General features: G+C 47.7%; 1 protein-coding gene across 1 annotated transcript; it reads right to left on the minus strand.

The window, feature by feature from the left end:
* Window positions 1-8,671: 8,671 nt before the first annotated feature.
* Window positions 8,672-16,151, minus strand: irs4a (insulin receptor substrate 4a). The gene has a single exon (XM_063202205.1). It carries the CDS (start codon window positions 15,943-15,945, stop codon window positions 11,953-11,955), a length of 3,993 nt encoding a protein of 1,330 aa, XP_063058275.1. The 5' UTR covers window positions 15,946-16,151; the 3' UTR covers window positions 8,672-11,952.
* Between the last annotated feature and the right edge of the window lie 324 nt (window positions 16,152-16,475).

The following is a 16,475-nucleotide window of genomic DNA, read 5'->3' on the forward strand; positions in this document are numbered from 1 at the left end:
CTCTCTGGTTCCACCCTTCAATAGCCCCCATATACCCTCTCTCTAATGCCACCCTCCGATGCCTACCCAAATACCTTCTCACTCTGATGCCACCCTCTGATACCCACCCAAATACCCCCTCTCTCTGGTTCCACCCTCCAATACCCCCTCGAATACCCTCTCTCTCTGATGCCACCCTCCGATGCCCCCCCAAATGCCGTCTCTCTCTGATGACACCCTCCAGTGCCCCCCAAATACCCTCTCTCTCTGATACCACCCTCCAATGCCCCCCCCCCCATACCCTCTCTCTGGTGCCACCCTCTAACGCCCTTTAATACTCCCTGTCTGGTGGTCCCTCCAAATATCTTCTCTTCCTCCCCAAATACCCTGTTCCTGGTACTCCCCTTCAGAGAGACCCCCCCCCAAAAGTACCCTTGGAGCAGCATCATTCACCTTCCCAGCACCTCCTCACTCTCACCTTCTCTCTGCCATTGCCCCCCCCAAATTCCCCTTGCCTGGTGCCACCCTCCAAAGCTCCCCAAATTTCCTCTCCTGCCCCCTTAAACACGCCTTCTCTGCCCCCTAAATACCCTCTCTGTGCCCAATGCCCCTGAAGATTCATCCTCCAACCCCCCTTGACCCCCCCCCCCCCCACCCCCTGCAGTTCCACTGCGCTCCTTACTGTGCTCTACAAGTGCCTAAGATCAACACCACCATCAAGCACAACGCTGTGACCATTACGCAAAAAATACCCACATAATAATAAATTCATACTGTAAACACACACACACGCACGCACACACACACACAAATCAAAAAGTAAAGACGGCATCAACAAAAGACAATATCCAAAGTGTGGATTGATTGGACGGTGGATAGAGGAGGAGATATGACGATACTGAATGATGTAAATTATTATATATGTGGAACATACACACACCGTGTATAGGGTATGTACAGCTTGCGCAATTTTGTTTGTTTGTTTGTTTGTTTGTTTGTTTGTTTGTTTTGCTGTTGTATACAATGTATGCAGGGGGGAAAAACCTAAGGATCTACAGTATCCTTATTCCCTTTTTTCATATTATCTTGCTCTCTACGAGGTCTGTGTTTTAAAAAAGACTTTTATTGCGTTTCCCTTAACCTTTTTTTTAATGATCAAAAAGACAATTGCAAACTGTTCAGTTGCATGAACTATTGTTGTATTGTATTGTACAAACCTGTGTGACATGGATTCACACAAACCAGCTACCCTCCTTCTCAGGGGAGGGAGAAGAGGACCTAGGTGAGGATTCCCTCGCAAGGACCGTTCCTTACAGAGAAACTTATCACCGTGACACACACACACACATGCGCACACACACACACACACACACACACACACACACACACACACACACACACACACACGCACACACACACCTCCTGTCGGGAGATGGCATGTATGCAGCCCTTTGTTTTTTCCTCAGTATTACAAAAATGCATTTTTACACACACACGCACACACGCACACACACACACACACCAACAACACCAACAGCAAACTGTATAGTGACAAAGTGCCTCAGTCTTTGATATTTGTGCTCCTTGAATGGTTTGGGTTTGCTCCTTGCCCCTTAGTTACTGGATGGGTAACATAGTGCACACCTCAAGTCTCATGTACATATGTCTGACAATAAAGATATTTAAATCTCCCTCACTGCATTGCCGCCCAGCGTTTTGTTTCTGTCTTTCAGTTGGCCTAACATTGACTGATTATTGTCTCGTATGTTTCCTCCACCTCCAATAGGTTTTACAGTTGCACAGCTTGTTGATCACAGATTGTTGATTGTTGTGCATGCGTGCGTGCGTGTGTGTATGTATGTATGTATGTATGTGTGTGTGTGTATCCTTATCAGTGAGGTGTAATATTACTGGGAGATTGAGTTCCATTCCACAACATTGTGGAAACATCTGGTCATTACAGTTTCTAGCACTAGAGGGCAGTAAACAGCACTCGGGGGGCCAGGGCAATGGGTGCGTCATGATGATCAAAAGCCTGCTTCAGCCTGCCTAAAGGGTCTGGATTTAAATCTGTTGCTTGTTTTAGGGTGTCAAATGATGTGCTTTCTCTGTCAATGAAATGTTTTGATCCCCTTATGGTCAGTTCATTTTAATTTGTGGGGGAGGTTTTAGCCATCTATAGCTGTTGGTGGTAGGATTGGGGATATAGTGGAGGATTATCCAGCTGTATGTAAACAGTGTTTGCCCATCTCTGAAATCCACCTTTCAACAGAGTTAATCCAAATACATTGTATTATCAATTCAGTGTACCTAAATGTTAATAAAAAAAACTGTATGTACCAAACACAATTTCTAACATGACATTGTTTCATCTACATGGTCCGTAGAGACCTTGAACATGCTTTGCAATTATGTGTGTCATGATGGCAACATTGCTGAGTTGCTTTTGGCTTTGCTTGGGCACACTCTCTGGTGCTGCATGAATACTTACCTCCACCATCAAATTCTAAGCATTCATTATGGCAGGGAAAATTGCACTTTCCACACATGTTAAAGGTGTACTGTGTAGGATTGTGGTCAGACTAGTATGTATTTATATGCTGCTCATTGAAACTGCTGCCTATTGCCAAATTGGATCTTTTCATTAATATTTTGTAAATAACTAAGTAACTAACTAAAAAGTAACGTTTCTGAATAGACAGAATGCATTCTGGAAACTACTAAAAATATTACACAGTTCGCCTTTAAGGATTCCCCAATGGTAACTGAAGGTATTAAAGAATTTTGGCTCTTTTGGGTTCTCTCTGGGGAACCTTCAAACATTGGGGTTCTTCCAAGAACCAATGTGAGGGCCAAAACATACCAAGGCGGAACGGAACGGTCGCAGGACGGACGCGGTCTTTCTGCTTAGTTTTGGCCGGCGTGCTTTTATTTGCCTTGCACACTGACAGCGTCGGCGTGCGCGGCCAGTCCTGTTCAAAACCCTCCCCACAGCTAAAGCTAGCGTGCTACTTTGCCATTCATTTGAATGAGACACCGCCGGTTGCCGGCGTGAAAAATACGCTGGAGTTCTATTTTCCAAAAGCAGCGCGGCGCGGAGCCGGCTCCCGCGCCGCTGACGCCCGACTACCGCCGGTTGGTGTGTAAGGACAGATAGGGTTCAATGTATTTTCACCGACGCCGGTAAAAAACGCGGCCGTTCCGCGACGCTTTACCGCCTTGGTGTGTAAGGCCGGAGATCCATTATAGCGTTACGTTATCGCAGCTCGACGTACTGGATGTCCCAGTGTCGACGCACTGCTACTACAGCTCGCGTGGCCCGGGAGTTATATACAGGAAGTATATCAATCTACATTTCTAGCCGTTTTTATCCATATAGCAAACCAACTGCCCCTAAATTACAGTTCAAAATGCTCTTACCGAACTCGGCACATGTGTTTTTTTCACACACAGCTTGGCCTCGTGTTGTTATGCTTATGGTCGAAATCGAGCATTTGAACCCAGGCATCATAAGCACATGCAACATACATGCTTGTAGTCTATATTTTGTACATCCAAAAGTTCGACAGATGTCAAAAATCTACTTTTACCGAGGGAAATGCACCTTCGTGATGACCACAGGTATCATGGGACATCTTCATGTAATCAACAGTCATTGGGTAACGCAGTCCGTCAGCCGCTGCTAATTTGCATAACTTTCAGGAGAGCTCAACTTTTTGACGTGCCACCGGAGCCACGCTCGCCGTGCCGGAATCCCAACATGCATTGCGAGTCCGGTAACGACGATATGCCGCATTTCATTGAAAATGAATTGAATGCGTTGGTACGGCTTGCGTAAAACTGACTAGTGGATGGGCACCGTTAGACCCCTGACAGACGTAGGTTTCTCAGAGAACTTTTAGGGGTTCCGACAGTCGACCGTGACAACCTGAGGGTTCCTTGGGGAACTTTCAATTTTCACAATGATCAAACTTTGCCATGGATATGAAGTGGCCCACACAGTGTCTGATTTATGTAGATATATTGCTGGGTGGTATATTACAGCTGATTGTACAACAATTAGCTGCTACGCCCCTGATCGGAGGGATATGAATTATCGGAGGGGACAACAGCCATGACTCTGGGATCAAGGATACCTTGGCACTTTTTTATTGCAATAGCTCTATTACAAGCAACTCAATCTGATAAATATACACCAAAATAAAATATAAAAATGTTGAACAGACAAAGTCCACACACGCCTCGTCCTTTACACAGAAGAGAGAGAGAGAGAGTAAGGTTATGTGTGGCCTTATGGTTAACAAAGAGAAGGGATATCAAAATTACAATATATACATCAGGAAGACCAACGGCGTAAATAATGATAGATCTAATCATTATCCCTTTTTCTGTTTCTCCTGCATCACAACCAGGATTGTAACGCACAATACAAAAGAATGGCAGGGTGTGACAGAATATGAGCATTTTAACAACTCACTCTCTCACTGGCTCTCTCTTTCTCTTATACATACACACTCACACTTACACATTCAGCACACTTGCGCGCACACACACACATACACGCACACACACACACCACTCACAGGCACACACCATTTTCAGCAAATTTTTAGCTCAATTCAGTATTGACTTGTTGCGCCCACAGCTGAGCAAAAGGTACAAAACACAAGCTTGTTTACTTTCCAGGCTGTGATCATCATTGTATGTGGGTAATTCCAAAGAAGATATACTACTGTTTTTTTTCTTTCTCAATTTCACATTGTTACTTACATTTAAAGCAATTCAATATCGTGACACAATAGCATGACACAAAAAAGCTAGCAAAGGAAATGGGGCAGCCATGAACAAACTATCATTTCAAGTCATGGGAAGGGGGGAATTCACTTACAGGAGATTTTTGTCACATTTGTCCTCTGAACAGGCGGACTACTAAATGTACAGCTAACACACATCTCACAACACAGCTTTCCAACACAACCCTTACCCAACATTTCTTTATGTAAAGCTTCCAGGTACAGGCAATTAGGGACCATTTAACAACCGCTTTCGGTAAGAAATATCCTGTCCCAAAAATGGGGGCTAACAAAAAAAACTAAAAAATATCAAAATAAATCAATCAATCAATCCATAAATAAATAAATAAATAAATAAATAAATAAATAAATAAATAAGGTAAACTAGTCAAGAATTATCATAGTTTTCTATGTACATATCCAGTTGTCTCTCCCATTGTACAGTAGCAGTAGTAGTAGTAGTAGTAGTAGTAGTAGTAGTAGTAGTCGTAGTTGCACAGCAGTCTACAGCAGCCCTGTGAGGTGTTAGGCCCGAACGTGGGCCGGGTGTGGTGTGGGCGGGCTCGTCCATGTCGTTAGGCAAAACAATAAAGGATTAAGCACCAGAGATCAGGGGAGTATTCCAAGAACCTGTCTAAGCAGTAAACCAGGCGATGCTAACCATGACAGAGGGAAATCATCTAACAGGAGTCCTTGAGTGCATTCCAATATGCACACTCCCGTCCTCCACTTGTGCTTGTTGTGGCCTTGCCCCGCCTCCTGGCCCTGGACAAAACAATAAAGTTCCCCAACTGTCATCCTAGTCACAACAAATTTTGGAGGACTGTTTTCCATTCACCATCCCAATTGCAAATGAGAAAATGACATTAGAATTGTAATTTTGCAAGATATCGAATTAATTTTCCGTCTTCAGTGACATCATGAGGTCACAAGCAGGCAAGGGAGGACGGAAGTCCGCAGATTGGAATCCACCCCAAATGTTCTTAACTGAATGCCACATGTGGGCTATCTATTAGTAGGGTTCCCACTTCCTGTTGTTTTAACGGAGCCAGGGGTGCATCCCAATATGTGACCTTGCCTCCTCCACTTGCCTCCTCCACTTGCCTCTCGTCATGATGACATCACTGACAACAGCATTATATTTCAATATCTTGCAAAAGCTCAATTGTAGAGTCCTTTTCTCGTTTGCAATTGTTATGGTGAATGAAAACAGTCCCTCAAAAGTTGTTGTGGCTAGGCTGACAGCTGGGAAACTTTATCGTTTTCTCCACGGAGGAGGGGCCAGGAGGCGGGGCGAGGAGACAAGCACAAGTGGAGGAGGCAAGGTCGCATATTGGGATGCACCCGATGTGTTCTTGGAATAACTCCCCCAGGGAGGTCATACTGCATGGGACTCCTGCATGAGGGCGGGGGTCACTGAGGTGTACCAGCTGAGCATGTGACCCCCTTCACCAGCTACAGTACCCTGTGCTACATAAATCAAATCACTCTTTAGATCTTTTTTTTTTCTTCACTGGCAAAAAAAGGCTATCGCTGCTTTCACAGTGTGTCAACAACTACACCACCAGGTAGGAGCTGGGGTTATATTAAAAAAATAACGAATAAAGTACCTCATACCTCGTTGAGTGTACTGTTTTTTTGTCCGACGGACGGCATACGATGCAAGTGATGCCAACGCTGTTTTTGTAAACATTATGCAAAGGAATATGCACTCTGTGATATGTGAGGACATTGGAGTCCCTATAGCAGCAGCCATTTCTGAATCATATATTGAGTCGAGATAGATCGGTCGACGGTCGGCACTGAACTCTGTCTTCCCCACCGACAGACAGACGCACAGTAGAGTGAAACTCGGCACGGCAGCCCTCGCCTTCTCCACAGCCTGCCTGTCTACTGCACTAAATATGGCACCCACCCGGATGAGCGGAGGCTCCTAGGTCATGATGCAATTTAGTGAAAGACTCTCTTTCTAATTCTGATGGGGTAAACCAGATCCATAATGGCAAATTGGAATGCACAATGTCTTGTCGTCTTGTGTGGACAAAACATTTCGGGAACTTGTGTGTTCTCAAGATTGTTGTGAAGACTGAACTTTTTTGATGAGTAGTAACTGCGGTATACTTCAACTACAAAAAGGTTGGCGCACAGGTCATTTGCACTGACTGACATACTGTAGGAAGGGCAGGAGGAGTTCTCACCCAGGTGGTACAGAGAGAGTGTAAAAGAGAGTGAGAGAGAGGGTTTAGCTGGTGCCCACTCCCATCTGGTCTGGTATGGTCTGATATGACCAACCCAACAGGAATGAGTCTGATATTTCAGCACAGAAGTTGTCCAAATGGTACTCAGAGCAAACTCTTTTAGAGACACGCTAAGGCTAAAACCTTTGAAGTAAACAAAACCAACATCATAAGTTAATTAAGTCATTATATGAACAGTAGGTACAAATGACAACTAGTGTTTTCCAAAAATAAATAAATAAAAGCCAAAGCAAAAAGAAAAACAGTAGTTCACAATTAAAATAGTATATACCCTTATGCACATTCTGCAATGTCAGTCATTGCTCCTTGGAAAAATATACATTTATATAAATTAAAAGTCAATATAAATAAAGGCGGGGGAGGGGAAGGTGGGCTAAGAGGAGAAGGAGGAAGAAGAGGAGGAGGAGGAGGAGGATAAAGAGGAAAGGATGATTGGCATTGTGACTCAAGCAGCTCTTCAAAGGTCAAAGGTTAAAGTCTGGCGGTCACGTGTAGCGCGCGGCGCGGCGTGAGGCTGGCCTTGGCGAGGCCTGAGGGTGTGTAAGTGCAGATGTGCGGATGAAGACCGTACCGAAGTGAGGCGTGACAGGAGCCGTTGCCATGCTAACAGAGCGTGGCGCTGGCAATGCAGAGTGGTTGTAAACAAACTGCAACTCAAGAATAAATCCAAACAACTCTGGTTGGTGTTTCTTCTTCTTCTTTTCTCTCCAAACAATAAATAATAACCATATAAAAGATCAAGAAAAATCCCAAAGAACGTAAAACCAGTCACTGAGGCAGTTATGTTTAAATGATGCAGAACAAAAGTGGTTGTGCAATTATTATTGGAGTGGGAGTGGTAGGTGTTCTTGGAGGTCAGATGTTTGCTCCTTCAGAAATCTGTTCATGATCCAGCCCCTTTCTTCAGAAGAAGGGTGTACTTTACTCAATCTGGAGAGAGAGAGAGCGAGAGAGAGAGGTTTATTTTTTTTGTTATGAACTGGATGTTGCACACAGAATATTTTAAGAGACAGAAAAAGGTGTATATGAGGTTATGTTTCATTTATAATTTGCTAAGACTTAAAACTGTTCAGGTATTCCTCAAGAAAGAGTCAGTATTTTATTCATTTCAGGAGATATCTGGGTTTCTTTTAGAGTGCAGGGGGATCTTGAGGAGTCTCCAGTTGGTATTTCCTGCTTCTTCTGACAAAAATACAGACACAAAGCTCTCCAAAAGAATATATGAACATTCAAACCTCTGTTTTACCCATTTCCTAACTAGATACTTGCTCGTCTGACATCCGTGTTTTTCTTTCCATTTCATCCAGGTGTGTTTTGCAATGTACAGTGTATGGCAAATCTGGCTCTGACATCCTGTTTGTCCATACGGTACATTAGATCACAGGTACACACAGATCTGTTCCATTTATGCATCAATAGTGAAAAAGGGTAAAATATTTTTAAGTCGCCTTGGTTATAAAGCATCTGCCGAATGCAATATAATGTAATGTAGTGTAAAATATTGAATTCACTCAGGGAAGCAATTTCGCATACCTAATGTGGGCTAGAAGTCGTCTTCTTTATTCTCGTTCATGTTAACTCTGTATCATAGCCCCAGTGATCATAGGCCCAGTGAAGTAGAATTAAATATCACAAAGCATCTGAAGTCTGCAAAAAATACTGTTTACTCCACGAGTAAATCAATGAATTGTTACAGTGATAGGTACTCCATCGTTGACCCTCAAGTGAAGGTCCACTAAACATGGCAAGGAGATCAGACAGACTGCATTTCCACATCATGGATCAGATAGGCTTGTGAGCACAACTCAATTAGACTTTGTTATGCATGCTTTTCATATGAGCAAAGTTGTTATGAATGTAATTGTGGAAGCACAGACACATGAGGATGTTTTTCATTTTACTAACTGGCTTCGAGTTCAGGTGCAGAAATACATCAGAAGGAATATGTGATTTATCCTCTGGTGGAATCCAAAAGGGCATGTTATGTGGGATTTTAACCCCGGCCTCACCATGTTGACTTCATGTAATGTCAGTAAGTCATTGTCTAAAATCATTGTGGCCTTTACCCAGAAACAAGATGATTAACTTCAGCAAGACTCAGCAAGTGTCTCAGCAAAACAGCTACGCTGGACGTCACCACAAGCCAATAGCAAAGTTGGAGAATAGCTTTCCCAATCTGTTCCACATGTCCAAGACGGTTGTAGTTTTTTTGTGAGGCAGATTGTTTAACTCAGCAGCTCAACTCAGCAGCTCAAACATACCGAACCTCTACATTATACATTTGGTACATCACTGTAACTTGTCCTGTCTTACACTTTGATGTCAGTTTGTAAATGTCCTGTGTAGGTCCATGCCCTTTCATAGCATCAAGAGAGAAACGTAATTCAATTTCCTTGTATGACCTGTGCATATGAATAAACTGACAATAAAAGCTGACTTGACTTGATCATACTGAGAAAGCATATTAAGCCTTGAAAATTATTTATCTTGTGCAATGGCAGCTTAAACATGGGATTCTACACAGATAAGAATTCAGGGTCATAGTTCACAATCATTACGTTACGGTTGCCTTTATCTGACCCACAGGAGGATACTGATATGCAGATCCAAAAAACAACAACTGTGCATTTCAGTCTCAAGAAAATGAAAGCCTGTAGCAAGCAGTGAGAGGGGGCAGCTGTGGTCTAATGGTTTAGGATCAGAGATTTGGCTCAAGAAGATGTTTTAAGATCAGAGGGTTGAAGGTTCAAATCTCACTCTGACTGCTCCCTTCACCTCCATCCATGGCTGAAGTGCCCTGGAGCAAAGCACCTGACGACATTGCTCCAGGGACTGTAACCAATAACCAGTAAATAACTAAGTCGCTTTGAATGAAAGTGTCAGCTAAGTGAAATGTAATGTAATGTCAAGCAGTATGCAGAGACCCATCTATAACTTCTGAGAGTCTATTACTGCACTTTTACTGACATCTGCCCTGAGAGGTACACGGAAGTTTGAACCTTTTGTATGAACAGTTGTGCATATTTGTAGAGTTTTGTTCCGATACACAGTACATTTTATGTGATGTGAATGTAGCAAAAATGTCATGTCATGTCATGACCTGTTTCATCATCACATTTACAAACACTCTATGGACACAAACACATGGAGAATATCTTTACTTTCTAGCTTTTTCCTCTCTGAGGATGACAACCAGCAGACATATAACCAAGCAGTCTTTTTTCAACCTTAGCTAAGCTCTCCTGTCTTTAAAACCTTTAATGCCTCAAGATATAAGACTTCATCAGTGTCAAATGTTATTTTAACCTCCACCTATATTCTCTCAGCAGGGCAGAGGTGATATCGGGCCCTTTGAGGGGTGCAGATTAAATGCACTGGCTAAGTTGAACTTTATAATAACCTAGCTTCAATAACTTCATTCACAAAAAGTGCATAACGTTGCATAAGACTAGCAGGTTACTTAATTTTGATGGAGAATGTTTAAAAACTTAGCATCAATTAAGACTACTGGTCTCTGGCATGAACCAGGAACTGGCGTAAGTGACATACGGTCTCAACAGAGATTCTAGGAGTATTCTACAGTCTCTCTGGTATCAACATGTTCTCACAGTTTTCTGTGAAATGAGCACAGACCATTGTGACAAAAGCTGTGGCAGTTTCACATATTTTACTTTCTCTATATTTCCACAGCTCTATATTTCCACAGTCTTGTGTTCCAACTTGTGTTCTCTCAAGTTTTTTCTCATTTCAAAGTTTTTTTTCATGATGACAGTTTGGAGTTAAGGATTGTTTTGGTGTGAACATAGCTTATACTACTAGCATTGTTTCGTTTAGTACAATAATTTAGTAGCCCATCAACCAAGTGGAAAAGGTACAGCATGTCTCAAAACATTTCTTTACTGACAGATTAAGGGTTAGGGATTATTTTGGTCAGGGCACATCTTATATTGCTATAGCATTCTTTTGTTTAGTATAAGAAATTTGGTAACAACCAACTACAAAAGGTTGGCTATTCCACCACCGGTTTGTCAGTTTCCTAATGATAGACTTAACATAGTGCCATGGGGAAAAAAATAGGAAGCACGTCCGTGAGTCTATCATGGAAAACACTTCCATTACCCCAACATGAAATTTAGCCAAAATCTGTGGAACTGTCATGGATTTCGTGTCCTAAGGGTCCATCTTCATTTCACAGAGTTCTGTGAGATCAGGCTGACAGTATCCTACAATAGCAGCATGTTAGCAGTGGTATTTCACTACTGTTACGAGTTGGATGAGATTTGTTCCACCTGAGTCACTGCTGTTCTCAAAGTCAAATCATTCAACTGGCGACAATGGGACAACAAGTGTCATTCAGCAGCTAAACATACCTCAAATAACAACAAAACACACATTACAATGTATGCCTAAAGCAACCGAAATAGCCTGGAGAAATGGAGGGAAAAAAACTATTTACAATAAACATAACCCACAGGTGATTGTGCAGTTTCCCACTTCCCATTGTGCAGCTTTGCATTTCCTGTTTACAAATGCTCAACTGTGAGGAATTATCTCAGCTGAGGCTTGCATTTTTCTTTTGCCTTTAAATAGTGTAATTCTTTATTTCTTCTTTATTAGTTTACTTTCAATAATACCTGACTTAAGTTCAGCAATAGCAATACCTCATGTATGTTGCAAAATCTCTTGATAATCCATTCATCCCAAATTCACATTAAAAGTGTACACACACACCACAAAATACAGTGGCCAAACAAAACTTAACTTAGCTCTAAGGGTAACTTAGAGTAGGTAGTTTTTTTTTCTTTCTTTTTTTTACAAAAAATAAAAAAAATAGATTTCTCTTTTCCAAACCAAAATTATTTGCATTTGCAAAATGACCAAAATAAGAAATAGAAAAAAAACAAAAAAAAAACAACATAATTCTACTCTTTTCTACTTTTTTTGCGCCTTCTCTTGCTGAAGGCAGGGAAACAGAGACATAACCAACCTTTTGAGGCAGTGGCGGAGGATCCTCCCGAGACGGTATAGTCCATGCTGGCATAGACCTCGTCCTCACTACTGTGGGCTTGCTCGGGGCAGGGGCACGGAGAGGGCATCCCACCACTACCACCACCACCGTCCCCCGTCACATCCCGCAGGTCGAAAGCGCCAAAGTTGAGGTAGCTGGTTGATGACGTGGGCTGTCCCCGTCCCCCTGTGCCCCCAACACCAGAGCACGGGCCTGCCAGCACGGTGGCGGCAGGCACAGGCATGGGGCGCGACGACGGCGACAGGAGATCATCCGCAGGTGACCTGTCGCACGTCACAGAGTTCGGCCACCTCTTGCTGCTGCCACCGCCACCAACACCGCCACCGCCACCGACACCATCCGGTGGACTGCAGCTGGCCAAGGCCTTCATGGTGCAGACGGCCCGGCCCGAGCTGGTGCTGCTGGAGGAGTAGGTGTCGGAGCTGTGCCGCCGCCGCCCCGGCCCCTGGCCCTGGCCCGTCTGGAGGTCCTCCTGCACGGGCCGCTCACCTGTGCACAGGTGCTGGTAGATGCCCACCGAGGGGCTCTTGGCCAGCCGGTAGCCCTGCTGCGCGAAGGCCTTCTCCACGTCCAGGTGATCGGGCACCTGGCCCACCTGGCCCTGGCCCTGCAGGTAGGCACTCATGGAGGGGGGCCGGGCGTAGTTGGGCGGGTTCCAGGGCGCCACCAGGGAGTGGCGCGGCGGGCGTCCCTTGAACAGGAGGGCGTCCATGGCGTCCAGGCCCAGCCCCTCGTAGTCCTGTCCCAGGGGAGCACAGTGAGGCTCGCAGGAAGCCGGCGGCGGGAAGGCAGCGGTCACAGTAGTAGGCGGCGGTGGCGGTGACGTTGGGGACGATGACACCAGAGGACACCCGAGACGGTCCCCGAAGTCCATGTGGACGTACTCGCCCGGGCTGGGAGGGGACTCGGGGTCGTCGTCGTCGTCGTAGTCGTCGTCGTCCACGGGGGTCTGGGCGGCCGAGGCGTCCCCGGGCCCCGGCGGCGGGCCCATCTTGTCCCGCAGGGGCGTCTTGTAGGAGCGCGGCAGGGAGAAGTAGGAGCCGTGCGACTTGGGGGTGTCGGGCGTCGCTGGCGGCGGGGGCGCGTGAGGGGGATTGTGAGGGTGCGGAGGGGGCGACTGAGCGTAGAGCTCGGTGGCGTGGCTGAACGACATGTCCATGTAGTCGGCGAACTCCGGCGGCGTCCGGGGGGGTGCGTGAGAGGAGGAGGAGGGGCTGGGGAGCGCTGATGAGGGAGGGTGGTGGTGGTGGTGATGGCGGTTGTGGTGAGGGGGGGTATCGCCGCCCGGCTGCATCATCATGTAGGTGTCGGGCATCTGCGGCGGGGATGGCCTGCTGGTGGGTACGCACGGTTGCAGGTCCAGGGTGGAGGGGTGGAGCATCCTGGGTAGCATGGGGATGTAATCCGTGTTTTGGGAGGACCCGGACCCCGAGCCGGCGCTCGAACCCGGGCTAAAGGACATGGGCATGTATCCGTCGTCCTCGTAGAGCTTTCTCCGCACGTCCGAGGTGAACTGGAAGGCGGGCTTGGGCGTGTGGTGGAGCTGGAGCTGGGGGTGGTGGCTCACCTCCACGTAGGGCTTGTACTCGCTGGTGGTCTTCTGGTAGCAGCCACTACCTGAGGAGGCGGACGGGTGGGGGTGCGGGTGGGGATGGGGTTGGTGCTTGGAGGACTCCACAGGACTGGCCTCGTCTAGCGAGGAGGAGGAGGTCTGAGTGCCCTTCTGGTGCACGAAGCCCGCGCCCAGCGACGCCTTGGCCTTGGAGGCCAGCGAGAGCTTGAGGAATGCCCGCTCCATGTAGCTGCTCTCCTCCTCGAAGGTCTTGGTCCTGCTGGGTTCGTGGGCACCGCCGTGCAGGTCATGGTGGTGTTGGTGTTGCGGCTGTTGTTGAAGGGGGTGGTGTGGGTGCTGGTACTGGGGGTGGGGGTGATGCGGGTGGGGGTAGTGGAGATGGTACCGGTCCATGGCCATGTACTCCATCAGCCGGTAGTCGTCGATGCGTTCCCGGTCTCGGTCCCGGTCACGTTCCCGCACGGGCGGCGTTCCACACAGCGACTCGGGCGTGCTGCTGCGCGCGCGGAAGTAGCGGAAGTCGCCGCCGCAGGGTGGGGCGGGGCTGGAGCAGAACTCGTCGGCCGAGTTGAAGCCGCCGTCGCTGGGCGAGCCGCAGAGGGAGGAGCTGGACGGCCGCGTGTGCGTGTCGGAGGCGGAGCCGTGGCCGCTGCTGCTCGACACGCTGATGGGGCTGCTGGCCGACAGGAAATGAGAGGAAGGCTGTGAGATGGAGCGCACCGGCGCGCCATGGTGGTGGTGGTGATGGCTGCCGCTGCCGTGGTGATGGTGGTGGTGATGATGATGATGGGTGGAGGATGAGGAGGAGCCTGGGGAGGTGGGGAGGCAGCACATGCCCATTCCACCACCACCGCCACCACCGCCGCCACTGCTGCTGCTGCCGCCGCTCTCCTCGCGACACAGGTTCAGGCAGGGGGTGTTGAGGTGCACCAGGGAGCCCGTGCCCGAGCTGAGGGGCCTGCCCGTGGTGCCGTCGCCCTCGCTGGACGTCCGGAAGCGGTCGCTGGCCCCTCGGCCCTTGCACTTCGGCGGCGTGCCCGACATGGAGTCGACGCGGGCGCAGCGTCGCAGGCCCGTCTGGCGGGGCGGCAAGTTGCCCAGGTGGCGGCGCGTGGTGATGAAGGGGATCTGGTTGGAGCCGGACGACTGGCTCTTGCTGCGCGGCCGGAACTCGGGGAAGGCCTTGAGGGCGCGCATGGTCTCCAGGATGGTCTCGTGCATGTTCTGGGCCACCACCGAGTCCTCCACCTGGACCCAGATCTCGCCGGGCCCGATGGACGAGGAGCGGCCCACCTCGATGAAGAAGAAGCTCTCGGAGTGGCCGCAGCGCCGGATGTTCATCAGGGGCAGGTTCACCGAGGCCATGTCTGAGTTCAGCTTCACCAGGTGAATTGTCTTGGCAGAAAGGCACAGACGGTACACCCCCATCAGGTTCTTGGTCTGCCCCAGGCCCTTGGGCTTGACGTTCACCTGCCACACTTCCTTGAAGATGGTGCCCGGCGAGATGGTTCCGTAGCCGTCGTCCAGCTCGTCGGGGTCCAGCTGGCCCTTCTTGCCCTCCGTCATCCAGCTGTTGAACGCCTGGTACCACTCCTCTTGATCCTGCTCGTTCTCAGCTGCCATGGCAAAGTACTCATCTTTAGTGTAGAGGGCAATGAGGTATTTGTTCTTAGCATCAGCCCTCTTGTTGACAGTGAAACACTGAGAGAGATAGATGACCCTTTTCGGAGGGCACATAACACTGGCAGTGGAGGCAGAGGCAGATTTCAGAGCGTTGCGGAATTTCTTCTCACTGTCGTAATACTCCAGGCGACTGGGGCCTAAGTGACTTGGCCCCCTCAGCACGAAAAACCTTTTATGACCGTGCCTCTGCTTTCTCAAGTATCCACACTTCCATACGTCTTTGTCCATAGCGGTAGAGCACGCAGCCGCGGAGGCAAAAGCAGCGGCGGCTGTTGCCTCAGCCGACAGAACCCGACAAAATGCAGAGTCATGTACCTTGTACTGAAGCGACGACAAGGACTTTTTCATCACGGCATCTTGAGCGGCCTCGTCGGGGAAAGGGTGCTGGGCTTTGAAATGATGCGGTGGCGGCGGATGTTGCCTCCTCGACTGGGGACCTTGATGAGTGGAGGCCGTCAAGTGCAGTGGGAAGCGGGAGCTACTGATGCTCACCGAGGATAATGACGGAGGCTCCGCGGCAGATTCGCCGTTTGTCGTAGTAGACGCTGTTTTTACAGTAACACCGCGCGACTGGGCTTCCAAAGTCAACATATCGCCGCTTCTTCTTCGACAATTTAGCAAATCTTCCATGGGACAATGCAATGAAAGGTCACTTTACCTTGGTTACGCTGATGCACTGCCCATTCTTATTAATGGGTTTGCAGCGCAAGTTAAAACAAGTCCTTCAATTTATCCTCCATATCTTCTCAGATTCTGTTCACGGACGCGTTCAGCAAGGGTTGCACAACAATATACGCCATTTCTGCATGCAATGCTATTCCAATTGCCATTTTCAATCTTTATTTCCCCTTCACTCATGGTGGCTACACATCACTACAAACCAGCGAAAACATCACGTGACCCGAGCGTCAGCCCCCAATTCAAGATTGGCGACATTGTCCAATTTGCACAGACTGACAATACCACAAACCAATCAGATTTGGCACACTGCCATCTAAAGCGGTAGGATTGGTGTTTGTTTTGTGTCCAGACGGTATGAAGGAGGACCGAAAAGGGAGGAATATGATGAAATGTAGCAGAGAAAGGTGATGGATAGTCGTAGAAACCAACCACTAAAAAGAATACCGTATATTTCATAGCTTTTCTTATGAGCTCATTGG

The sequence above is a fragment of the Engraulis encrasicolus genome, chromosome 7 (genome assembly GCF_034702125.1).
Source record: "Engraulis encrasicolus isolate BLACKSEA-1 chromosome 7, IST_EnEncr_1.0, whole genome shotgun sequence".
Taxonomy (NCBI): Eukaryota; Metazoa; Chordata; class Actinopteri; order Clupeiformes; family Engraulidae; genus Engraulis; species Engraulis encrasicolus.